This window comes from Periplaneta americana, chromosome 15 (assembly GCF_040183065.1).
Source record: "Periplaneta americana isolate PAMFEO1 chromosome 15, P.americana_PAMFEO1_priV1, whole genome shotgun sequence".
Classification (NCBI taxonomy): domain Eukaryota; kingdom Metazoa; phylum Arthropoda; class Insecta; order Blattodea; family Blattidae; genus Periplaneta; species Periplaneta americana.
The window spans coordinates 99,881,104-99,909,017 of NC_091131.1; the positions used below are offsets into that span (position 1 = coordinate 99,881,104).

General features: G+C 33.0%; 1 protein-coding gene across 2 annotated transcripts in view; it reads right to left on the reverse strand.

Moving 5' to 3' along the window:
* Positions 1-13,889: 13,889 nt before the first annotated feature.
* The window catches only part of nes (lysophosphatidylcholine acyltransferase 3 protein nessy), a 73,922-nt gene continuing 59,897 nt past the window's right edge, over positions 13,890-27,914 (reverse strand). Inside the window, exons 8-10 of one of the 2 annotated variants that reach the window (XM_069847880.1) lie at positions 23,516-23,663; positions 17,922-18,221; positions 13,890-14,008 (exon numbers count right to left, since the gene is read on the reverse strand). In XM_069847880.1, the coding sequence (XP_069703981.1) occupies positions 17,949-18,221; positions 23,516-23,663 (421 nt within the window). In that variant the 3' untranslated portion in view covers positions 13,890-14,008; positions 17,922-17,948. Of the gene's footprint in view, positions 14,009-17,757; positions 18,222-23,515; positions 23,664-27,914 lie in introns of those variants that run through there. The other variant, XM_069847879.1, reaches the window with a different exon arrangement.

A 27,914-nucleotide genomic window follows, 5' to 3' on the forward strand; every position in this document is an offset into this window, starting at 1 on the left:
TACCAACTGTGCCAACCAGGCCGATGTATTGAGAGATATTTGGTTGGTACAACACAAATGTTTTTATCATTACAGTGATGAAATATTAAATTATTGACTCACCATTTACAGCTGGACATCACATGTCATTAGAATGCTGGGGAAGGGGTAATAACCAATCATCTCCTAAAGTTAAATTTCACCCTTTCTTGTGATGCAAACTTGGTGACCTCAAAGAACTCGTTCTGTGTCTATTATCTTCTAACATCTAACCAATCACATTTTGTATAATTACTAGATTGAAAATATCTAGTGAAAGGTTTCAATATTTGGGTTAAGTTTGGAACATTCGGCATTTTTCAGTAAAATTCCACCATGGTAAAAGAGCTTTCAAAATACAAAATGACACACAGTAAATGTTTTCTATCGGAAATAAAACATGTGTAATAAAAAAATAAAATGTTCCTATAATAATGTCACCCATAAACACTATAATATTTAAAAAATAATTCTGGGTTATGTTCTTGGCCTAATATCACATATTAAAAATAAAAACATTGTTCAATTATCGTAAATATATTAATTATTCCTAAGAAGTTCGAAACAGGCAAGAATAATTCACAAACAATTTACAAACACGCATTTCAAAATTCTTAACTGCATGAGATCAAAGAGAAATTCATACTGCGAGCTGCCTACTGTAAAACATATTTGTCATTTTCTCATTTTTAAAGGGTAGGTAGCGAGACAAATCTTTGTAGGTCGTAAATATTGTTTGAGAGAGGAGAAAAGTATGTGTGTATGAGAGTGAGAGAGATGAAAGAAGTATATATTCATTCAGAACTGGCACATGTCTCAAATGAAGCTAGCTTCCAATGGGATGCCTCCACACTCCTCTCACCCTAACAACTGACAGTACAAAATTCCTTCCTCAGCATCACAATCACAACTGGCCAGTAACCGAAGCACTACATAGCCTTCTTCAGCTACACTGTCAAAACATTTTCCCGTATTTTGCAACCTCACTCTGCAACAGAAGTATGATGGCAGGCCGCTTCAGCTACCGGTACACTGTCAAAACATATTGTGTATTTATTAATAAAGCTTAAATCTTACTGATAAAATTATCTACTCAGAATTATTCCATAGTATTATTTAAATAACATAGTTGTGAATGATGTACTGAAGCAGAGCTTCAGTTGCTTCATATCAGGGAACATCACTGCCAGACATTCCCATTTTCCAGGGACAGTCCCCGAACTAAATTCGTCCTGGAATGTCCCCAAATTTAATAATTTGTCCCCAGATATCTCCGAATTTTAAGTGTTAATTATTATAATTTTATGAAAATACTGTTGAATATCTCAGGCTTGGAATGTATATTGCTAAGATGTCCACAACTAGAAAAATTTGGAGAGACAATCCATTATTTTTCTTCCAATGTAGATGGACTTGACCTGGATGAAATAATTTATTAAATAACATTTCTTGCTTGAAGAAATATGTGACTTCAGAGAAAATAGTAAAGTGGAATGAAGAAAATGCTGATCTTTGCTCAAAATGAGTGAAATTTTTTAAATTTTCTCTGAGAAAATTATTTTCTATGCACAACTCCAGAAGTTGATTGAAATATCTCCGTGTCTTCCTGAAAGTAATGTGTGTGTTTATATAGAATGAATATTTTAATTCTTTAAGTTGTGTAAAAATAATACAAGTGAATGACAAACAGAAATGTTAAAAGTAGTTTCTTCATATATACCGATGTCTGTCCCCGAAAATTGTATTTAAAAAAAAAATCTGAAAATCTTAGCCTAACATGTTCCTTTATATAGGGTGTGGCAGTGGGATATGACGGTTTTTAGAGCCCTGTTGTGGGACACTCAGTACGAATTAAGAGAAAACACATATACTGGAAGTAACCTGGAGCAATGCAATTTATTAATATCTGATTACTTTTTAAAAACTAGATTTCGTAAGTAGCCTCCATGGCAACGAATACATTCCTGCAATCTGCTATGAAAGTTCTGCATAACTTGCTCCAACAAAACAGGTTCGATGACACTCATTTCGTTCCTTATGTTTCGTTTCAGCTGGATGATGGTGCGAGGCTTGTTGTGATACACCCTACTTTTGAGATAACCCTACAGCAAGTAATCAACTGCAGTCAGGCCAGGAAATCTTGGCGGCCAGGCAATGTCTCCAAATCGAGAATTATTCATCCTGGAAACATGTTTCGTAGACAGTTCATTGAACCATGAGCAGTGTGCACTGATTACTTCCTATGGTGTTATCTCAAAAACAGTGTGTATCGCAACAAGCCTCGCACCATCATCCAGCTGAAACAAAACATAAGGAATGAAATTAGTGCCATCATCCTGTTTCGTTTGGGCAAGTTATGCAGAACTTTCATAGCAGGTTGCAGAAATGTATTTGTTGCCGTGGAGGCTACTTACGAAATGTAGTTTTAAAAAGTAATCAGGCATTATTAAATTGCATTGTACTAGATTACTTCCAATATATGTATTTTCTTTTAATTCGTCCTGAGTGTCCCACAACAGGGCTATAAAAACCGTCATTTCCCACTGCTGCACCCTATATTAACAGAGTTGGAAAAAAGTATCAAGTAACAGACATCAATTCATATACCAGTAGCAAACACTGCATTTTGAAAAATCTTTATGTTTTTTCTGTGTCTATTTGATTATCTTGTATCATACATTTGCTGCAAACATCAACTTCAAGTTCTCTCTGTTGAGGAAAAATTTGCACCAAGAACAGCTAAGGCCTAGTCCACATTTACATACAAATGTCCGTAAATAATTATGCAAATGATTTTAAACAGTTGCCCAAAATTGATCTCTACACAACTGCCAGCAAACAAATGCAGTGCTTATTTCCGAAAAGTTTGTAGTGCCTCATAAATATTTGCACAAATCTTGAAAGCATAACAAAATCTACAAACATTCAATCGCAAACTTTGCGGGCATTAGTTGTGGTCATATATTTTTGTTGTTCAATACACTTCCCACAAGAATGGAGTAGAATCCTAGATCATATATGTAACAGATAGCTCATCCCTATGCTAAAATCAGCAGCACTTTGAAGAGAACAACCTCCAGGATCGCCACCTGTCCGCCATAAACGAACACGAGATGGCAGCACAGTCGTTAATTCAATTCAAATGGGAATTATGACGTGACTCTTTATGTAAAAACTAGATGGCAGCATAGTAAATCTGACAAAAATTGTTGCAGTCAAAGCCTATAAGGCCGAGCTATCTGGGTACATATGATCTAGGGTAGAATGTAAGTCTTCAATCAATGATAGTGTTGTTGGTATATCACACATTTTTTAAACGTTTTATTAATAAAAAAGAAGAAGTAATGACCTGCACACACTTTAAAGCTGTAAACTACTCTGAGACACGAACTGCAATTAAACAAACATCTGCCTGAAAATATGCCCAGACCGGGATGTTTGGGAGTACAATGGCAAGTGTTTTCAATCTGAGTTGAAATACAGAAAACACGGGCATTTGTTTAAAACCATCTTCAAACAAAAGTTTGCAAACAGTTTTTACACAATTTTAAGCGGTATTTTTACATTTTGTGTATGTGTTTGTGGGCATTTGTTTATAAGTGTGGACGAGACCTAAACGTTATGCATGAAGATCTGCACACATTTTAAACAAAGTCCTCACCAACCACAAATTTAATCACGGAGATCAATCATTCTCAATATCATCTTGTTTTGAAGTGAGACACCATGAAAAACCAATATTCGATTTGTTTTATAAGCGAATGACTAAAAATCTCAAAGTTACTTCTTTGTATTATTATTATTATTATTATTATTATTATTATTATTATTATTATTATTATTATTAATTATTTTAAGTCACTTTCTTATCAGTTTTGAATTAAAAATGTTAAATTAAACATATGTTAATATTACAATTAAATTGTTTGGATGAGAATGTAAGTTGGCCATACATTTATAGGTCTTGCCTCTCCAGTTAATAACAAATTAGAACTTAACATTCACACTTCAAATCCTAAGAACTTCAGTTTTATTTATACAACAAACTACAAAGATCTGCGGTTTAATTCAATGTTTAACGAAGTATGAAGTATTAAGATTACTTGCATTTAATATATATATACATACAATTTCATTGTTCCGAAGATATATGGAAACTTATGTTGAATTATTTCATATATACATTATCTTAAAAATAAATTCTACTACATTTTCATATCTTCAAAATTCGTTTTAATTTAAAGAGTTTACTGTAAGATCAAGAATGTACACTCTTGAGGTACAAATTGTTTCAAGTGATAGTGGAATTCAGTTACTAGAACACTTTCTGAAATTTTAAAAGTCACATAAATGAAAATTTATAAATGTGACTGATGTACATTCTTCCAGCAAATTACGTCCAAAGATAGAAAAAAGAAAGTTTAGACATGCACTATTATTCTGAAAATGATTTCAGATAATTATACGTTCAACAATAAAAACTGAACTGTTAAAAATATATATTTTCCAGTCAAATTTATCAATCACACTTACAACAAAATGTGTAACAACTCAGTAAATAACAAAACATAACAGAAAAAAATACATAGTAAGTTAAGATAAAATAACATATAAATATCGAACTTACATTAGCACAAAATAACAATCATATAACAAAACAAGACAAATATGGTAAAATGTATGAGCAAATCATAAGAGACCAAGTCCCAGGAATTATATTTAGCAGAGTTGACAGCAGATTCATAAATCAATGTTATGCATGTTATTTATGTTCACGTAACATATTGAATTTGGGTTGTCTGTAAGAAGGATAGCTATCATAAAAGTTATTTATTTAGAGACTAGTTTCATATAAAGGCATGTACCTTAACTTCACACCATAGCACAGCCACATGTGAAAACAAACAATAAAAAAGAAAACCGTAATTTTTAATACAGCACTTTTATATATATATATATATATATATGCTGCAATTTTGTGCATTTCCTGTAGTATTACGTCAAGTTCCGTACAATTCAACAAGTGCAAACACATTGCACATTACACATTATTTAATTTCTTGATCTTGAAGATTTATGTTACTGGCTGAAATAAATATGTTACGTCAACGTTCTTATTATGATTTTTTAAAATGAAATAAACAGTGAAAGACGGACAGAGAAGCTCAAGAAACATCGTCCCAAATGGATACTACACACAGTTATGAGATTGAATCTCATCTCTCATTAAGTACATCTACTCTATATCAAGTATACGAAATATTAAAAAAAAAAAAAAAAAAAAAAAATAGTAAACACTTATAAGACAGGAATTATTCGTCCTGTACAGAGAATACTGCGAAAGCTTACCTTCTTTCTTTTACTTCCACATTGAAGTCATACTTTTACATCAAACTGCTCCCCTGCCGTAACACCCTCCCACCAGAAAGAAATTTAATTTCTGTGTACCTATTATGACAAGAGTATTTTCTGTCTGCACTAGAGAGAGGATTTACACATATCACATATTTTAAATATTACTTCATTCCATACTTCCTCTTAAAAAAGGGAAATTATTTTTGGTCAGTAGGATATCAGGATTTTTGGAAAGAGAAAAACAAAATCATCACTTCTTTCCTTAAATTACATTACCGTACATTAATATATATTTTTATCTTCTTATTTCTACTAATTAATGTCCTTTTTGAGTTTCCTTATGACACTAATTATATAAGAAATTGTGCGTATATTATATTACTAAATATTATAATTAATGTGTTTTATCTCATGCCAGCAATAACCACAACTAGATAAAATTCAACACCATTTCCATTCTTTTCCTCAAAGGGAAAAAATTATCTCTATAACTGAGGTAAGTGCCAAACGAATAGGAAACACTGTCTTCTTTCCCAGAGAAAGATGCAGCCTGATGCATTAATTTCATGAGTGGTTCTTGTTACCTTTATACATACGGTAAAAAAAAAAGAAGAAAAAAATAGCAATATTTGATCTTAAAATCTATCAATTATTAAGAAATTAATTACGAATACTTTAATTGGACGTATGTAAATTGAATAAAACTTTCCAACCAATACAATTACATCTATAATTCTGTGCAAAAGATTTGCTGTATTTTACCCACACTTTATGAAATTTTAATAATTTCAATTTTCTTTTCTATTTGACAATGATTATATAACGGTTTCTGTTGCTGATTTTATAAAACACATACAATACCACCAGCAATGGAAATAATTTTTCACAAAATTATTAGATCCTTTTAAAGTGTGTCTTGACATATACGAGTATATAACTTCTTATGATCAGTTATATATATAACTAAGGGGGGATTTCTATGACATGTCATATTTTTTCCTATGGGATTGTTTCGGTTTTCAGACTCGTTTAAACTTGATTCCAAGCATTCTGAAGAAAATTCAAGGGTTTTTATTGGGTATATAAATGCATATTTGGACCATTTTTAATTTTGTAGTATACTTAGTATGGAACTGCATATTAACGTTATATTTTGGTAATAACTGTATGCATTTAGGCATTTTTAAGTTTTATAGCATATTTAGTAAACATTCGCGTCATAATGTTATATTTTGCGCATTTCTCATATTTAATAACTAGCCATGGTAAAATGTAATACTATGAAATAGGATAGCTTTAAAATACCCATATTTTTGGAGAAATGTAATACTATGGAAGTTTTCCAGGATAGCTCTAAAATGCCTATATTTTCGCAGAAGTGCAATGAAAAGAAAATATGCACTGACTGTGGAATGTGGGGTTTCAAGTAGCAGGTAGGCTTCTATTGTTTGGCCCTGTGAACGAAAACATGCTGTACACAACAAAACAGGGTTTCCTTACAATTTTCAAGTGTTCGTAACTTTCTCCTTCCTCTCGGTCACTCCTTTATTTCTTCAGTATCCTTCCAACATGCTATTCTAAAGACAGAGGTCATTTGAAGTAATATGCTTAAATATAACATCCAACTGGTTAGACATTGTATTTTAATCAATGTATAATGCCGAGAATTGAAAAAAAATCTAACATACTTGTGTTACTGATAAAGTCATATTTCGAATTTTATTGGTCATATTTTTGTTTGTAGGTCATAAATGCATGCATATATCCTAGTTTTTAGGTCATAGAAATGCGCCCCCTATATATAACAATGTTTAAGGGGTTAGGTACAGCTTACAGCAGTAAATTTTGGAAACATTCAACATTTTTTTCCTCCATTACTGTATCTTGTACAACAATTAAAATTAGTACGTCACTGTCCCTCTGCTATATAAAAAATATATTTTTACGATTTAAAAAAATTATTTACAATTTTTTTTTTTTTTTTTTTTTTTTTTTTTTTTTTTTTTTTTTTTTTTTTTTTTTTCCCCGTTCACTGTGTAGTGATGAAGCATTTCCCACATAGCTCAAAAACTATCCAACATTCTGTGATGAAATTTTTTGTGTGTATTTATGCATGTCATATCTACAATATGATGTAAGATCACTTCTTTACCTTTGATAGATTGTCTGATAAAAAATAAATTCATTAAAAAAGTGGTCAAATATTTCAGTATTTTCTTCTAACACAAAATAACAAAATATTATTTATTAAGGAATGTAGTTGAAAGAGCACGATATTGTAAACATGAGTTTCAGCAATAAAATAAAAGAGAGAGAACATGAAAAGTATATAATTTTTTTTAATCTTAAAAATATTTTTTTTCTTCATATAGTAGGAGGACAGTGTTTTACACATACCAATTTTCATTATTGTACAAGATACAGTAATGGAGGGACAAAATGTTGAATATTTCCAAAAATTTTACTGCTCTAAGGTGTACCTAACCCCTTAATGAGCAAAAATATAATATACAGAGTGTTACAGAAGTCCCAGTATCCCTCCCCATAACTCTGTACTATATGCCTTTTCTTGTTGCTAGTGATACTAAATCTTTAAAACAACAAATCACTATGAGTTCGTGCCCTCACACTAGAAAAACACTGAGCGAGATCCAAAACATTTCAACATTAGACTTAATAGAGCTGCACTGCCTAAACCAACAATCTTACAATTGAAGAAGCAGCCATTTGAAATCGGTTCCATTAAAGACAGGGCCCACTCTGGAAGAGCAGAAATTTGAGCTAAGCTGCTGCATCGGTTGAATGTTCACAGAAAAAAAATCACTACGAAAGTGATCATAGGAACTGAAGGTTTCACTAACAATGTTAAAACAACACACAAGTAAAGATTTATTCTTTAAAACATATATGTATAGAACCTCGTTTATGAATGATACGAGTAATAATGACTTGGGAGAATCGACACGACGAGATTTTCGAAACAATTTTCGCATGGGGAAAGATGATGTTCTCAAATGAATGTCCCATTTATCATAGTGGAAAAGATGGAAAAATTTATTCTAGAGTAAGGAGAATCCGCAATTCTTTGAAAAACTGGAAATGAACCCACCTCACGTGATGATACAGACTGCAATGTCTGCTACACATCTCATTGGTCCATATTTTTTAAGACCCTGCAGCTCATAACACGGTAACAGTGAATCAGGTTCTTATTTCTCCACGTTATGAAACTGGTTTGTACCACAATTAGAATGTTTGGGACTTTTTGTCGAATCTGGTTCCAACAGAATGGGACACCAGTGCATTTCCCAGAACTATAAGAGAGTACCTCAATGATTGCTCAGAGACAGATGGATTGAAATTATACAAGGATTGAAAGAGGGTCACCAAATTTACCTGCACCTCCGAAATGGTCACTCTAAAGTCACGATATTGTGATATTGCAATATGGGAGTACATAATAGAAAGTAGCCCACAATTGTTATCAGACAAATGAGGAATTTAAAGAAGCTGTTGACAATGCAATTTTTACTATCACACCGGCAGTGCTATGGAGGATTTCACATCGCATCTGAAGGGAAGTAATACTGTGCTGTGAAAATAGCAGTGTGCAGAAATACTCAGGAGTAAATGGTTTTATTTCAGCTTATATCATTCTCTCATCATACACATGCTTTAAAGTAACATTTCGGAAGAATTCTACAAATTAGAAGTGGGATAATGGAACTTTTGATACACTCTGTAGTGTTTCACAAAAATCATTAGATTCTCTCAATACACATTTAACTTATAATAATTTTTCTGTATCTTGTTATATCTAGTCTGTGTAAGTTTATGCAAATGCATAATTTAAATTGAGTGCAAATATATGTAGAAATTGTGTATAATATTTATCTGTTGATCATGTATTATAGGTTCAAATAAAGCCAGGTTTATTTTGCATATTAAAAAGCACATATTGAGCATTTTTGCCTTTTTTGAATATTTACCTCCTTCTAATCCTTATCAGGAACAGGTATTTCATTATTATAAACAATTTAGCAACAGAGTATATTATGTGGAACCTGAATGTTTTAACTTGAAGCAATCACCCGATTTAAATTATTGTTTGTTAGAGTCCTGTCAGCAAAAATCTAATTTGACTCACTGAAGTATCAGATTGTTTCTAAGTAGGTAACACATGCAGAAATCGGCGTAATATAAAAAAAAAAGAAGTTAATTATCATTTCGACAGTCATTTATTCATTTAATGTTGAAAGCTGCATTAACAACAATGACAGGTGACTTTGTATTAAAATGTGTTAAAGTCAGATATTAACACGTATTCAGTGCAGAAACCTTCAAAATGGTAAAATAAAAATCAAGTTGGGAGAATTTACTGTCGAAATGGATAATGGAAAAGAAGAAGAAATGTTTCTCTAGTAATGGTATAAAGTGTGTGAGAAACAAGTAAGTTTTTCAACTCCGAAAACATAGTTTTTCATAATTTTTCTTCTTTGATTGGCTTACAATCTGATTTCTCTCAATCGAAAAACTACGTCCTATTTTCTTGCATCTCTTTCGAAAGTATTTTTAGTGGTTATTTTACTAGTTCTCGTATTTTCGCATATCTTACATGAAAAGTATATTTTATTTTATTTATTTAATGCAGGGCTGTAGAGTTTATCTTTAGCCGTGATAATTATATTATTACCATTAATATAACTTAATGCTGTTACTTCAATATTGCCATTATTACACTATTTATAACAGGGTATTGTTCAGTACCCGAATCTGTACATGTCCACTGGATAGTCCTATATGAACAACAGAATTGGTCATGCCTCCCAGAAAGAAGTCTATACTAGGAGACAAGATATCAAATGGGTTGTATGCACTCAAGCGATTGAACCATTGGAAATCAAACACCCTATCAATTTTTTTAACACCGCACATATTGATGCATAACCATTTGTGCTTAAGCCTACTTTTTGGCAATTATGATTAAGAATCCTGTTCTGAGGTTGGGGCACCCATCATGTTGGATTCTGTTTTCCACGTATGATAAGATGGCATGAGTATGGAAGTAGGATACGATCCCAGGCCCACTAGTTTTGCAGTCAGACTTACTGATCACTACTCTAAAGTGGTGGACCCTAACAGAAATTATTTATATTATAGAAGTAATGTTTATGTCTGTCCAGAATACAGCAGCAAGTCAAGATATGCTTTGGCTAAGCAGTAATTTTGAATGCACATTATTTATACTTAGTGCACATTTGAACAATTTTAAATGCATAAATGCATGCATATTTTTTTGTACATAAACTTACGCAGTCTAGTTATAACTATAGATTAAACTATGTAGTTAAAAATGTTTGAGTCATCTACATCAGAGATCACAAGTTGTTGACGGAATAGGAGATGCTCCAAATCTGTGGACGTACAGGCATCCTATTTGCTCATGCGAGCTAAATGTAACTTGAGAGGAGACAATATGCCAGACACGAAACATAGCAATATACCAAATATATTTGTACTAAGTTAGAAAACAGTGTACAAGACTTTAAATTAATATCTTTCAGTAATCTGTCCTAAATGTGTACTATCACACCTATTACCCATAAGATGATAAAATGAGGGGAATCATTATTATTTATTTAATTTCAAAAAACTTAAAAATTAGTTATTTTCAGATGACGGATTTAAACTGACACAAAGTACAACAGCAAAAAACTCTATATGTAGGACTCCGTAAATTTAGAGATATGATAAAACTTATAGCTAAAATTGCAGCGATTATTAAATATTTCTTCCACACACAGTTAACACTAAAATTATAACTAATGCAAGGTACCTCCCAGTCCTCTATAACCTCCCTCGCCCATAAAATTTATTACAAGAGTTGTACAGCATGAACACATAAAGAAAAAAGAATATATAAGTATCTTACTACTAAAGAGTAATTTAACATTTGTCATAACTTGCAAAACTTATTTCATTTTATGACTGAATAATTACTTATCAATATTTAATAGCAGGAAGTTACTAATAACTATTTGTACTGTGGTTTACACCAATTTTGGAGACTCTTTTAATATTGCAGTAGCAATACTTAAAAATTAATTAGTTACAACATGGACTGATTACAATGTCATTTAAAACATTTAAATTTGAAACAAATACTACAAATTATAAAAGTTTAGTATATTATTTATTCACTGGGTCAGTGGCTGAGAAGAAACTGCCTACTGGAAGGAATGGTGAATGAGAGAAAAGTTCGGGGAAGAAGAAGATATCAGACGATAGACGACATTAAGATATATGGAACATATGCGGAGATGAAGAGGGAAGGTGGAAAATAGGAAATATTGGAGAATGTTGGGTTTGCAGTGAAAGACCTACCCTTGGGGCAAAAAAACTATGAATGAGTATATTAGGATTTCCTGAAAATGAATGCATACACAAGCATAACTATGGTACTTTACACGCATACACACATGCACACACACATACTCCACAATTGTTTAACCAAGTGTAAAACTCAAATATGTAATTAAAAACTTAAGTATAATTGTACTGTCAATGTTTTTTCCCATAGAATGCCAATAATTTGAAGCCTACTGTACAAATTTCACAACCGATGTATTAATACAATATTACACACTTCATTAAATTTTATATATAAAATATATAACAGAACTAAATATTACGAAGATTTTTTAAAGAGTATAAACATAATCTGTTAGCAATAAATTAAGTGTTACAGATCATATACCATCGAGAGCAGAAACCACCAAGTTTTAAGTCACTATAACACACCATGTGTTATTTTTATGTGGCATGTATATTTTATTTCACGAAGTCATTAAGCACCAGAAAGAAATTTTCTGCAAATTTTTCGGGGGGGGGGGGGGCATAGAATAGCTGAAGTCCACTCTCTGTTTAAAAAAAGTAAGGTTATGAATAACACATTAGTTCTAATAAAAAGGGACTTTGATCAAATATGCAAAACAGAATAGATCAGTAAAACCCCGTTGTAACATTCCCGTTTTTAATTAATAATCTGTTAAGTCCCAGCCAAATTACCATAAGAATAATGTAATTAATTCCCACTCTTAAGGAAACCTGGTTTAAGGAAAATCCCACTTTTAAGAAATACTTTTCAAGTAGATTTTGTGATAATGAAGCCCAAAATATCGACTCAACTTTCAATAATCGATAGTACTGACATATTTAATAGTGCACCTCAATCAATAATATCTTTATCATTCTTTATGGTCTTGCTTTGTGTTGCTTTCACGAAGTGTATTCGCGAGTTGTGTGGATCCGTTTCCAAGTTCTTCTTGTTGGTTTATGCATCATTATAATGACGAGTAAATGGAAGAAATTAACTATCAAACAGAAAGAGAAAATAATAAGGGATGTCGAAGCTAATCCTAAAATAACACTTTCACATACAGCAAAAAGCATGGTTCGTCAACTACTTCATTATGAAGAATAAAAAAGAAATTTTCAATGCCAAATTTCAGTGTGGTTCAGGTTCAACCTAACGGTAAAATATTTTTGCCTCACCATTTTGAAGAGTTAGAAAATACTATAATGAAATTTATTGTAAATAATAATCGTAGGCCTAATTAAATAATTATAATGTTTGATACAATATAACATACATGTTAGTACTTGTTATTTTAACTTATCCTTCCCATTTTATGTAAACTCCCTTTTAAGGAAAACTCCTATTTAAAGAGGAAAAAAATAATCCCTCAGAGATTCGTTAGAAAGAGGTTCTACTGTATTCAGATTACAAATTGCACATTCACTGCAATGTTTTATCAGTTAATGGACATGTTTTTGATTTCAAGAATACACTTTCACAAAACATTCTATCCAACTATGTGTAATGGCAAAACATACACATTTCACTCTTTTTCTTTATTTTACTTTTAAGAATACAAGGACAGCAATTCACAACTCCAAAATATAATTTGGGTTCACATTTCTAATATCTTAAAATGTCAGCATTGGAAAGAACTAAAAATCTACATTTTGTAATATCTTGGCCTGATAAATGAGATGACATAATTGTCCACTATAATCTTGATATTCTTAATATTGTAATGTGTGTACATGTATATGTATGTATGTATATATATATATATATATATATATATATATATATAAAATTCTTCTTTATACTATTCTATGTCATGCAAAGTCGTATATGAGTCAGACTTAGATTAAAAAAAACTACAAATTACCTCTAAATTTATAACTCATTGAAAACATTGACAACCAGAGATTTAAACCAATCTCATGTCACAATCTTATATTTTGACAATTAATACAAATTTTCACAAATGTATAACATGTTTTCTTTCATATTATTAGTACCGTAAATAGTATTTGGAAGTAAAGTTGTCATTGTTATGTTAGAAAAACAAGTTGAATTCTTTAATAATCCACAATCTCTTGAAAAAATATTTTAGATAACTATATATTTACACTACTCTCTAAGAATGTCTGCAATTAATTACAAAATATGAGGGCATACGTTTGCTTCATTTAATTTTGCTTGAATTACAGTAAGTTTCAGATAATATCACCTCATACTGTTCTAAGCGTGAAATTTGGAAACCATATCACTTAAAGGATTCTGTAACAAAAATAAAATAATACATACATATAGAAGACTTCAAATTATACTATAATTTAAACTTCATGAAGTTTATTTCAAAGACATTTCTTGAGCTCACTGTCCATTTCAATATACATATTACAGAATACAATAAAAACAAACCTGAAAAACTTATATTTTTTAAATATAAATTACGATTCTATTAACCAAGCTGTCAAGACAAATTTTTGCAAAAATAAATTCTTACAAATCTTAACCGTTACATAACATAAACGTTATGAAACCAACTCATCTACTAATGGATATTCACACAACTCAATAGCAAAATTATTCTTTATGACTAATGATGACCAGCTTTATATGGTTGCCACTGCTGCATCATGATAAGCATGATTTGACATATTATATTTTTACAATGTATTACACAAGCTTGCTATGTAAATGTAACGAATTTAGGTGTAAGAGGACACTTTTCTTCTTTTCACTTAGATTAATAAATCTGACACAATGCACACATATATTTATTTTAAAAGTCGAACAAATATTCTCCACATCCGTGATGAAGAAAACGAGTTCTTTGTTATATATTCAAAAATGTTCCACATTTCTAAAGAAAAATCCTTTCATTTGCATTTTGTAGTGTAGAAAATGTACTAAAATGAAGTGTCTCATATTTTTTGCATTCTTTTCCATTTTCGTCAGAATCTGACAACATAAAGTAAATTATTATTATTATTATTATTATTATTATTATTATTATTATTATTATTATTATTATACCTGAGAAATATATGCCGTTACACTACCAGTGCACTTCGTGCATCTCTAACTTTGAGTACTGTCGGTGACTCCTGAAAAGACGAGCATGGAGTGAGGAGAAAGGATGATTAATAGATAATGTTACGACAACACATGCAATACTTATACTACTAGTAAGCGGAAATAATGTTTCCACTTACTAGTAGTACAAGTATTACACGTGTTGTCGTAACATGATCTATTAATCACTCTTTCTCCTCACTCCGTTCTCATCTTCTCCTGAGTCACCGACTATATGTCTCAGGGTTGGGGTGAGTTAACGCAGTGTCTTTTGTTTGCTTGAACTCATGCTTATCATCACAGTAAGTTAGTCCTCAGCATTTGTGTGGTTTAAAGCCACTCCTTTGACTTCGAAACACAACTATCTGCTAAAGAAAAATTTAAAGACATCATTTTCTTTGTTAGAGGAAAATTGCACTATTTTAAAGACATTTTATTTACTGTCTGTAGAAAATACACCTAATATAACATTGACAAGTATCAGGTTTTTTATTTCACTATGTTAATATGATGGTGTATTACATTTTTGTTTTACACAAACTTTCATTTCATATATTGTTGCAGTGAATAACAAACCACATTTTCAAAATTTCAAAGGAGAATGATTACCTGTTGCTAGAAAACACAGCCTTACATATAGAGAAACTTCGTTCCACTTCTGCAGAGTATCATTATTATAAATTTCTTAATTTGAAATTGTCACAAATTTTACATAGAGGTAAATAGCCATAATGTTTACCCAGTATTCTTTTCATCTTGTTTGCTACATCTTTTCCTATTTCGTGTTCCAACTATTTGGTTCGTCACAATATACTGACTACATGTTATTTTATGTCTGTAGAAAATATACCTAATGTAACACTGACAAGTATCAGTCTTATTATTTCACTATGTTAATATGATAGTGTATTACGTTTTTGTTTTACATAATTTTTCATTTCATATATTGTTGCAGTGAATAACAAACCACATTTTCAAATTTTCAAAGGCGAATGAGTGCCTGTTGCTAGAAAACACAGCCTTATATCTAGAGGAACTTCGTTCCACTTCTGCAGAAACAATGAGGGCATATTTTAAATATTTTACACAAGCATTATTTATCTCAAAATCTGTATCATTATTACAAATTTCCTCATTTGAAATTAAGTCACAAATTTTGTCCTCGGCATCTTGTTATTATTTTTCTTTACAAGATGCTGAATGTTGTCTGTTATGAATAAAAATATTCAGTTGCAATATAACCAATCAATTAAAGTTCACTGCTGAACGAAACACATTGAAATCCCTCACTCCAACGCAATTACGTACTGGTACCTAAAGTTAGAGGCACATGAAGCGCAATGTAACGGCATACAATTCTTAGCTCTAATTATTATTATTATTTATAAAGTTTACTTTGCAATATATCAATAGAAATCATGACCCATAGGTTATACCAGTTAACTTCAGCTGTGTCGAGACAAATACATTTCAGGAATAAAAATATATTCTCTTTAACTTTATGTTGTCAACTCATTTATTTCTTTAATAACATACAAAGCTGAAAATTCTAACCTGATTTCTACGCCAATGTATAAATACTTAGCCATAAAAATTACCATGACAAGAATTTCTCAAGTTCTGAAAGCTCAGGGTCAATTGCATTAGATGAGGTATTCAATATATATTAATAGGAACTACAGGAGAACAATATTTAAATACTGACGAATATCTTCGGTCTTTGAAAGTTGCTGTATTATACTGGACAAATCTAAAGTCACTTTTTACAACTGTAAGAAAAAAAACGAATTTTCTGCTGTGTAAAGTAATGAATATCCTTCACTATATTCATTCAACAATTTAAAACAAGGAGACAATGTTTATTTTCCATCAAATAATTGTCTTTATTTCACTTGTCATTTTATTAATCAGGTACAATAACAGTCTAATATTTACACTCTTTTTTTTTTATCAATGAAGTTACAATATTTCATATTGCCCCGAATTTTGACTTACAATACATGTAAACATAATGAATCATAAAATTATTTGGAAGATATGAAATGAAGAAAGTACGCCAAGACAAATCTAGTTAAAAATAAACTACAGCTTTTAAAACTACTATCACAGAATTACATGCATAGCATGACTATGAGCTTTTCAATTTCCACAGAGAATTTTTAGATTTATAAACACAGTACCTACTACAGGAATTGGTAATTTTCATGGTTTGATACAATAAAACATAATAATTTTATCTTAAATTATATAAGATTGTCACTAACCTCATATTGTTACTGAATGAGTTGTGTGAAAATCCATTTTGAGCCACATACTTTCATACGCACAGCACTTTCAATTCTTTACAGTGTATTTCTTTTAAACAGTACTCCATTATATAGCATTAGCAATCGGACGGGAATTAAAGAATACTTTCGAAACACTGATGACCTAAAATTTTGGGACAAATTTACTGTAAGATATGGTCATTTGTTGTTATATTTTTCCTGAATATCAGATTTAAAACATTTCTTCACTCTTGTATTTTAATATAACATTCAGAGTTGGCCACTATTATCTATAATACTGATTTCACTAGTCGATGGATCACATTTTTAACGAAGATGCATGCACAGAGGGCCTCACAGAATACAATCCAACTGACGAAAGACCATTTTTTGAGCAAGACCCAGGTACACTGTACTCTTCCAGTCTACTTCAGATATGATTACATTATGTAGCCATCACTAAAAATTATATACCGAGTGTCATGGGCTACATACCATCATGAATCGTTGTATTAATAATTTTCAAGAATCATTTTGTCACATAATGCACAATGTGATATTTTAATAAATAGACAATAAAAGCAAAACAGTTGTAACAATGATAGAGCCTAACACTTTCGATGACTTTTCTTCCTCCACCCCTCCCATCCCCAACTCACAACTTTAAAACTATCTAATTAACCAGACCACGATTAACTTTTAAAGTACAACTACAGCCACATGAACAATATGTTCTCATTAGCTGATTCCGCTTTCTGCGTTAATAGATGAATATGATTCCGTGAGTCCAGGTACTGTTATAAAAGCAAACACACTGTATTCTCTCTTACGCATGATGACCATACCTTCAAGATTATGATGCCACATTTTTTTCACTCTTGATGAGATCTTCTTGGCTTCCATTGTTTTAATAGTTTATTTACTAGTGGTGCATAAAGTGGCCAAAGGAAGAACACAAAATGACCAATGTAATAAACTGACATGTACACTTGGTTCCAGCGTTGATAAGACAGCAGTACAAATGGGACGAGACAATATCCCATGAACACAAACGTGTATAATTTCAGAAACAGCCATGTGAGAGGACGGACTACCACATGACTGAATATTTCGGACACTTCAGTGCGTTCTAGCATGGTCTCTAACTGAAAATACATATAAAAAAAAACAATAATTACAGATGTGTACTAAATCATAATCATGAAACATAAGAATGATGTTAACACTACTTGACACTAATGTCTTATATTTTTACTAAGTTTCAGATACAAAGCATTGCGCATGTGTAGTAAACTAGAGTGCCTGTATACTGTATATGCTACTTGTGGACAGTCTTGTGAAACTTGTTGCCTAGATACAGGAGGACTGCCATCAAGATTCGGCTCATTACTTTTTTCTGGTACTAGTGCACAAAATTCGATAATACATTATTAGGGTAACCATAAAACATAAAAAAGCATGTCACTTTAGATCTATGGTTGCTATCTGTAAAGTTATTATGGTGGATAAGAGTAATAGAATATGCTAGTTTTAAAAGCATAATAAAGAATAATTTCATAAAATAAAGCATGATACTGAAAAATAATACTCCCTCTGTCCCATAACAATTCTCCGGTACGCTTTTATTTCTTGTCCCATAATAATTGTCCGATGTCCATAATTTTACACTGGCGTTTACTTAGGAGCAAAATGAATCACAAGAATGAGTAATACAACTGTATTACTCCAGAATCAGTACAAAATTGTCACTCAATTAACAAAAGAAAAAAATTATTAGTCCGGGATCTGTATAAATTGGCCAATCACTGAGCCAAAAAAAAAAAAAAAAAAAATGAATACTACTTGTACAAATTTATGACTCCAGGATCAGTACAAATTGGCTAGTCATTGAGCCGAAAACAAATACTCTTAGGAGTGCAACTTTATTAACTCCAGGAGTAGTACAAATTGACCAAGAAGTGAAACAAAGAAAAAAAATCTCCTACGAGTGAAGACGAAAAAACTGCCTGTTAGACTGGAAAGGTTGTCATTCTAACAGTTTGCCTAGAACCATAGACCTATTGCTGGAGTGCTACAATAGCCTCGTGGTAAATGTTCTGAGGACACTCCAAGCGAGATGGCAGGATGTTGAGGTGGTCCAGGTGCCCCTTTTCCATATGGGGAATCTTGTTGTTGTTCCCGTCATTGACTTTCATTATTTCAGTGAGATTGGACTGCAAAGTGTTGAAGACGTTGTTGTGCTTGTCGAGTGTGAGCTGAGAGAAAGCTGTTTCAAGGCGGCGATCAACTCATCAAGAGTTTGTGGAGCTGACTGATGCTGGAGAGACTGAATTGCCTGGAAGTAACCCAGATCTAAAATATTCATATCCAGACTGTTTGGCAGTTGGCACACAAGTTGCAAGTGATTCCACTTGCTGCTGCAGCGTCCATGCAGGTGCGGTTATTGGGAGCGATATGCGGACGCACATTGTCCTGCTCAACTGACACCTGAATTCTCCCTGTGCGTGGTCCAGGAGGCCATTTTGCATTTATTGCTGGGATTAATTTGGTGACGACCTGGTTGGCGAGTTGGTTTAGCGCTGGCCTTCTATGCCCAAGGTTGCGGGTTCGAGCCCGGGCCAGGTCAATGGCATTTTAGTGTGCTTAAATGCGACATGCTCATGTCAGTACATTTACTGGCATTGAAAAGAACTCCTGCGGGACAAAATTCCGGCACATCCGGCGACGCTAATATAACCTCTGCAGTTGCGAGCGTCGTTAAATAAAACATAACATCTTTCCAAAGATTGCCGCCCCTGTTGCCAAATGCAGCGTGCTGTTCTCTTACTGGCATGACATTTCTCGGCCACACCTGTTATGGCATCTTTCTTCACTACATCAGCCGTAGTGTTTTTGAACAAAAACTCCTATACTGCCTCCGTTCACTGTCTGTAAGGTTCTTACTACCCCTGTCACTCACTACCACCAGTTGTGTTCCCAGGATGTCGATGTCTGTTCAAACATACGTACTGAATGCAGGAGTATGCTCTACTAACGATTTCCAGCTTGCTTTGCTACTCTGGTTGGTCTACAGTGCCACACCGGTGAGTTGAAAATCAATACCCACTTTCGATAATCTTCTAGGTGGTGTGTGTTGCTTGTCTCAATAAGATCACGTTATTGCTCTGCATAACCTTGTGCACTGATCTACTGCGCTTCTCCTCACGCGTGGACTTTTCATATGCCCCATCGTCTGTAATTAATACCATTTCGGCGTACCGAACAATTATTATGGTACAGAGGGAGTAAAAAGATACAAATATAACAGTAAAAGAATTACCGAATATACGCGAATACTCCAGGTATGTTTGTTCTGGAATTTAGCAAAGAAAAACTGGGGTGCGCGCATTATTTGAAATAAGGTTGGTACTGTTTTGCCTCAAACATTAGATCTCGTTTGTGTGGCAAAGAGTTGGGCAACATGATTTTTTTCAGAAGTCGATTCCAATGATTCAATCATACATTACCAATCGATTCTAATAATTCGTTCACGATTTTTCTCAGTCTGTGATTCAAACCATTCTTTCGAATCGTCAACAAACAACTCACAGAACTATTTCCCTTGCAAATCACAGATAGAACAAAAACATTCTACATCTCTCGCATAGGTGGCATGAGAGATAAGACATTGGATGGTCTCTTTCTGATTGGCTGGAATCATTCATCATGACCTCCATTAGTCTACAAAATTATCCAAGATAGTGTTTCCTAATTTGATATTGTAGGATGCTTCTACAACAGCATATGAAGATTATGACATGTTTCTTAAAACAAATTGATATTTTATTTAGTTTTGGAGTACATCATTCTGTTAGACCAATTTATTGTAAATAAAACACAAATTATAGCCATTTTTTTTCTCTCCTAAAATTGGGGTAAGTGAATTATTCGATGGTTACTTACTTACAAATGGCTATTATAGAACCTGGAGGTTCATTGCTGCCCTCACATAAGCCCGCCATCGGTCCCTATCCTGAGCAAGATTAATCCAGTTCCTAGCATCATTTATCCCACCTCCCTCAAATCCATTTTAATATTATCCTCCCATCTACGTCTCAACATCCCCAAAGGTAGTAAAATAATTATAATATAATGGGTGTAACTGGATTCTGGTAGACCCCAAATATATTTTACAGTAATGCTACTATTTATATGACACTTGGGGAAGTGTTTAACCGGAAATTACCCAAACTTTATTTTATATGGAACACCCTGTATATTAGTACATAATTTTTGTTCCTCTCTAAATTCTGATCCAAAGATGTATAACATGTTTAGACTCGAAGGAACAGAACCTGTTACAAACATGGAAAGCAGATACTCTAGCTATTCAACTAACAGCACACCCGTATCACAAGAAGAAAAGGATGGGGAAAATATAACGAGAAGGAAAATGAGAAACATAAGAAAAAGAAAGGAAACAGTCAACATTTTAAATTAAAATAATGAGTCTCAGGTATTCTTCCACAAATCAATCTTAAATTTGTATTCATGTACCTAGTTTTCTTAGTTTTGTTCAGTTTACCTACTTTTAAGTTCATTACATAGGCACCGACTTGGGGGGGGGGGAGGGGAAGTTCTGCCTCCTCAACTTATAGAGCCAGGAACGTCGCCCCCCCCCCCCCCTCCAATAAAATTAATAGGGGGTCTCGCCCTTCCAAATAGTTTGGAGAGAGATTCCTAATTAATATGTTTGAAAATGAACTAGGACATAAGCCAAAAATAGTTATTTCAAATCCATTGAGGGGACCAGTTGTCACAATGAACATGTTAGTGACGCAAATCACAACGCCCCCTCCCTTTCTTTCCTTCTCCATTTGAGATTGGTGAAACACATGATGCAATAGTGATTTCATTTCTTTGTCTATGACCCACATTTTTTCAGTTCAGTTTTTCAACTATTGCAATTGAACAATAATGGTCGTAAGTAATACCAAGCAGAAATAATAACACGGAAGTAACAGTTCAATTAATAGTGTATTCGACTATACCTTTGCCTATCATTTAACAAATTATTATTAATGTTCAACATTTTTCCAAAAACAATAAACTTTGATTCAAAATTTAAAAGTAGCCACAATCAACATTCAGTTTCAATGACTATTTCAGACGTTATTCCATTTTCGACCAACGAAGTGTAATGAAATTTTGAATTCCAACTAATCAGAGTCAGACATAGCGACATAATGAATGCTTCTAAAACGAACATACTATGTCAATCTTCTCTTTATACTACTGAAATGGAACTGGAGTGCGTGGAGATGTGGGCGTGCGAGGCGAGATGTAGGTTTATGTGTTCGAGAATTCTCGTATATTTTCATTACATCATCATAAAAATAGCACTCATGTTCGGTTGTTCACGGATATCGTCTTTACATCACCAAGGGAATAGTCAGCGCTAATTTGCTTGGGTCAGCATGGCATTTTATACATAATGGCGTGATATTTTGTTTATAGCACGAACATATTTGTTTTGGTAACTTATTTGTTTCAACATATTTGTTTTGGTACTTTGTTAATAAATTGCTGAATGTGGGGGGAGGGGGAAGAGAGGGAAAAAAGTGCAGGGGAATAACAGCTTTAATTTACGATTTTTCGCTAGATGCTATTAAATTTCTTGAGTAAAGTAAAAATTCGCTGATAGAGGCAAATTTTAAAAAATTCGCGGGTATTTGATATGTCGAAATACACGTAAATATGTTACAAATTATCTAAAAACTCATTTTCCATCATTTTGCAATGTTTTTACATTTTTGCAATTTTCGCGAGTCGCAAAATTTGAGTGTCTCTAGTAAAAATAGACAACAGAGTCACAAAGACTAGGCAATGGATCTTGTAAACGGTGTGCTAATTTGTAAGTGGTGGTTAAAGACCTTTAACAGTACCAAAAGGAAAATACTGCATGACAAGAATGACATCTCAAAGAAGTAGGGCATGGCTTCTATATTTATAAACTATAGTGAAGAACAATATAAACTTTTAGCAACTAAAATTCCGGACACTAGTAATTATTGATAATTGATAAATTTTTAATAACGAAAACTATCCAAAATAAAACTGCAATGAACGGAACAGAATAATAAATTGGGCTGTTGTACTGGCATTAAGACTAATAGCACATGTTCATCATCGCTACGGGGATCAACAAAGGGTGAGCAAAGTAGTTGAAAGGAAAACATTGTGCGTAAGGGTCGTAGTTTTCAACTATCTTGGATTAAGCAATTTTCATGGATGAAAAATTAGACTCTGTTATTTTCTGAAAAAAATGCGTAAGGAAATTTTCCAAAAAACAGCAATTAAAGTTTTCTCAGACTTTTATGCACAGTCTTCCCCCGTCCCCCTCCCTAATATTTAAAAAAAAAATCGGTGCCTATGATTCATCATATCTAAGTGTACTTACATCTTTTTCAAGCTTCATTACAACGAATTCCATCATGAAGCACATGTAATATCCAGAGTGCAAACCATGCCATACTGCCAGGAACACAAGAGCTGCCGCTTGCGAAATGTAGCGATTACCCAGGAACTTTAGTCGTTTGTATATATATCTGTAAAGAAATATATTACAGTTGTGAGATAGATTCGTACATTAATTCTTCAATCAACAGAAAAAACATCAGGCTTTAAATTCAATGGTCTCTGGATATTTTCCACAATAAATGACTATATTTTTCTTTAGGAATTTGCATAGTGCTTAAATGTAAATGAAATTTCTCAAATTATATTTTATCTGAAGCAATAGAGAAGCTTTTGAGATGATAATCCTAAACAAAATATAGATAAAAGCACTGAACAAATTAATCAACGATTATAACAGTAGCAAAAAGGCTGTGTGTTTAACAGTCACATATATAGTTAATGCTGATAGGCATGGTGCAGTGACTATCATTCATTTTGCAATATTAAGTCCTGGTTTTTAACTGCAGGGAGTAGTTCAAGCAGTTGTATATTTTATATTTTCGTATATACAGTAAAACCTCGATAAGATGCACCCACTTATTACGCTATCCTGTGTAATACACTTTTTTTGTCCGGTCCCTGCACATTTCATATATAACGCCTTTATAAAATATCCCTGTTTGTTGCGCTGAAGTCCTGCATAATACGCTATTTTTGTGGAATATTTTCGATGTAATTTTCAGCAATGTACTGAACAGCAATGAAACATTTTGGCCACTGAGCTCACTGGTGTCATTAACCTGAAAAGTAATACTGTATTACCTTCATGAATCATGTATTTCAATAAAGAAAAATGTTAATACAGTGTAGATACTGTATATAATTCAAAATTAATATACCCACCTAATATGCAATCCTGGTTAATACGCGGTTTACACACAGTCCCTTGAACAGCGTCTTATCGGGGTTTTACTGTATATATAATGTACAATCCTCATAAAAAGTTCGAAATATTGTGATATGAGGCAATTTATGTGACTTACACAATAAAGAGGACACAAATATAAAAATTACATTATTTGATTACAAACCACCAACTGTCAGGCTGACTATTGTCTGTTCAGAACCTACATTGAACTATGCCATTTAACGTGAAAAGATGTATCTGTACAGTGCAATAAGAGTTTTAGAATAAATAGTAGTGCTTACAATGAGAATTTTACAGTTTCATCGAACCAGAATTCTAACAGTGACTTAAGGTGGTCATACACAAACAAAAATATCATACACTGTTGAGATTACTCAAAGTGCAGTTTCAAAAAATACGGAAAAGACAGGGGAAGATTTTCCGAAAGTAACAACATCAAGATCAGTAGATCCACAGCCAAATAATGTCGAAGAGGAGACTAACTTAGAATGCTCCAGATTTACGAAATGTCCTCTTCAATCAATCAATCAATCAATCAATCAATCAATCAATCAATGGCACGACAGCCCTGTGTCAGCCATGGCTTTCCGTAGAAGCTTTCTCCATTCCTCTCTCAACAAAGCCGCTCTTCTCCAGTTCCTTATTCCCAGTATTTGTATGTCCTTTCTCGCACCATCTTCCCATCTCAACCTTGGTCTTCCAATTTTCCTTGTTCCTTCTGGATTAGTGCTAAACACTTTCTTAATAGTTCTATCATCTGCCCTAAACATATGCCCGACTCATTGGAGTCTCTTGATTTTTATGGTTGCTACAATATCTGGTTCTTTAAAGAGTTTATATAGCTCATGGTTATATCTCCTCCTCCATACATTCCGTTCCTCCACTGGTCCAAAAATAAGCCGTAAAACTCTTCTCTCAAATATACCCAGAGTTGTTTCATCCATTTTTGTCATCGGCCATGTCTCTGCTGCGTAAATCAACACTAGTCTCAATAACACCTTATATATTAGTATCTTTTGTTTCTTGTTATTAGTTGAGATGTAAGATGTTTCCTTAGTCCATATAAAGTTCTATTTGCTAAAAATATTCGTTTTATTTCAACACTTAATATTATTAATGTACTCTTGAGATCTTAAATTGATGTATCTACAGAGCTATTATTATCATAGGTCCCAGAAAAGATTGGCTGGGCGTGCCGGCCGCGCCCTGCGTAATTTTCACTGCACACTAACCACTTCTCCCAAGCAATCGACCTCCAGTAGCCATATGGCATTCAGTGTGCTTAGAAATCGTGTAATGAAATTCTCAATTCTTCAAGTGTACAATGTTAGTGTATAAAGTTTAGTGATTACTGTGTATTTAGATAATGCCTAGCAACAAATTCTCATTGTGTGAACGTGTGTATATGTACAATAGGTACATAAAAGGCAGAAGGTCGTGTGCAAAAACAAGACGAAAATTTCGAATAAAGTTTCCAAACAGACTTGTGCCTTCTGTCAAAACAATTAGACGACTCGCTAAAAGATTTAAAGAAACAGACTCAGTGAAGAATCGAAAATCAAGCAGAAAACTTAGTGTTCTCATGCAGAACAATTCTCAGCTTATTTCCAACAAGATTCCGCCAATGCTCATACAGCTGCCGTGTCAATGAGGGAATTGAGGCATATTTTCGGTACAAAACTAATCAGTAATAATTTGTGGCCTCCACAAAGCCCAGATATAACACCATGGGGAACACTAAAAGATAGGGTTTATAAGAAAAATCCTCATTCTATAGATGAACTAAAAGACTATATACGAGAAGAAAACCAAGCTATCAGAGTGTTGTTCATTTGTTCATCAGAAGATGTCAGTTGTGTGTGGCAGCAAACAGGGGCCATTTTCTGCAATGACTGTGAGCATGGTACGTCCAAATTATTGAACATTTATTGTTAGTACTGTTATATATTGGAGAAGTGCTGGAGAATGGTTATGCGCTCAGTGGAAACCGCGCAGGGTGCGCGGCTGGCTGCTCTTTTCTGGAACCTATGATAATAATAGCCCTGTATATAATTAGTATGAAACTGACTTCATAGTAGCAAACTAAATTCATACATCGGAATTAGGTTTTTGGGTATTCCACCACGTTCTGGAACTTAGAAATTTTGGAACTATATACAGGTTCCATCATCAGGACAGATAATGACCAGAGGGGTCGCCCATTCTGTTGGGCTCGTTATGCCTGGCTAATCCGGACAATTGAGCATAGATAATACTTCACTATCGTTTATATAGGAAAACTAAATTATTGAAGTAAAAAAGAGAGACAAAAAGGAGATATATTTACCCAGCGAATTGAATAACTCTGATTTCTTACATTTCGAAATAAACATTGCCAAAGTAACTGACATGAAATATTGAAAACAAATCATGACAAACTCCATTCTCTTGTGAATTAAATGGTGTTTTACTTTCATGAAAACACTATTTTTAATAAATTTTCGATTATTTCGAAGCTGTCCTGACTTCTGAATATTATTACATTTCTTAGCTGTGTATTGTCAAATATTTGGAAATAATATAATATTACTATCATTATTTGTAATTTACAAGTATTGTTACTCACATACTGTCCTAATAAAAAAAATCAAACATTATTTACTGGTATACTAGGTGATTCCGTGACTATAGTATAAACTTTTAGGGATGATACAGGAAATCATTATGAACTACTTCCATATATGAAATTTCGTTTGGTAAGTACATAATGTGATGTGTTTCAGAATGCTTTCTCTAACCATAGTTTTTAAAGTAAATCATTATGAATACTATCCACTCCCTTGGCCACCATGATCACCCGACATAACCTCCTTGGATTTTTTTCTGTGGGGTTATGCAAAGGATATTGTGTACCAGACGCCAGTTCCCAATATTAAAGCCCTACAACCAAGAATTCAAGATGCCATCGCATCAGTTACTGTGGAGGTACTACAGCGGATATGGCAGGAAATCGATTATAGCCTTGATATCCTAAGGGTGACAAGGGGGGGGGGGGCACACACATTGAGGTGGTAAAAACAAAGCTTTGAGAAATTCTCTTTCACATAAAAAAAACAGAACTGAGATACCTTGTTTCATTATTTAGTTATTTACATCTGAATTTGTAAAGATAATTTATGGACATGGTGTGTATGTATATATATATATATATATATGGTATGCATTAATTAAAAGTTCACAATGAAATAACGAACGTTTTGGGTTATTATTCTGCAACGTTACTTAGAATGGTTAGCATACATTATGTTCTGTAATTACAAAATGAAACTTTTCCAGACATGGGTTCCTATATGAAAGATGTTCATAATGATCTCCTCTATCACCCCTAAATGCATGTAGCAAAGTCACAGAATCACCCTATATACTACAGTTATTGGCTTCACGAAAATAACTGAACAACACAAACGCTTGAGCAACAATGACTTACAATGAT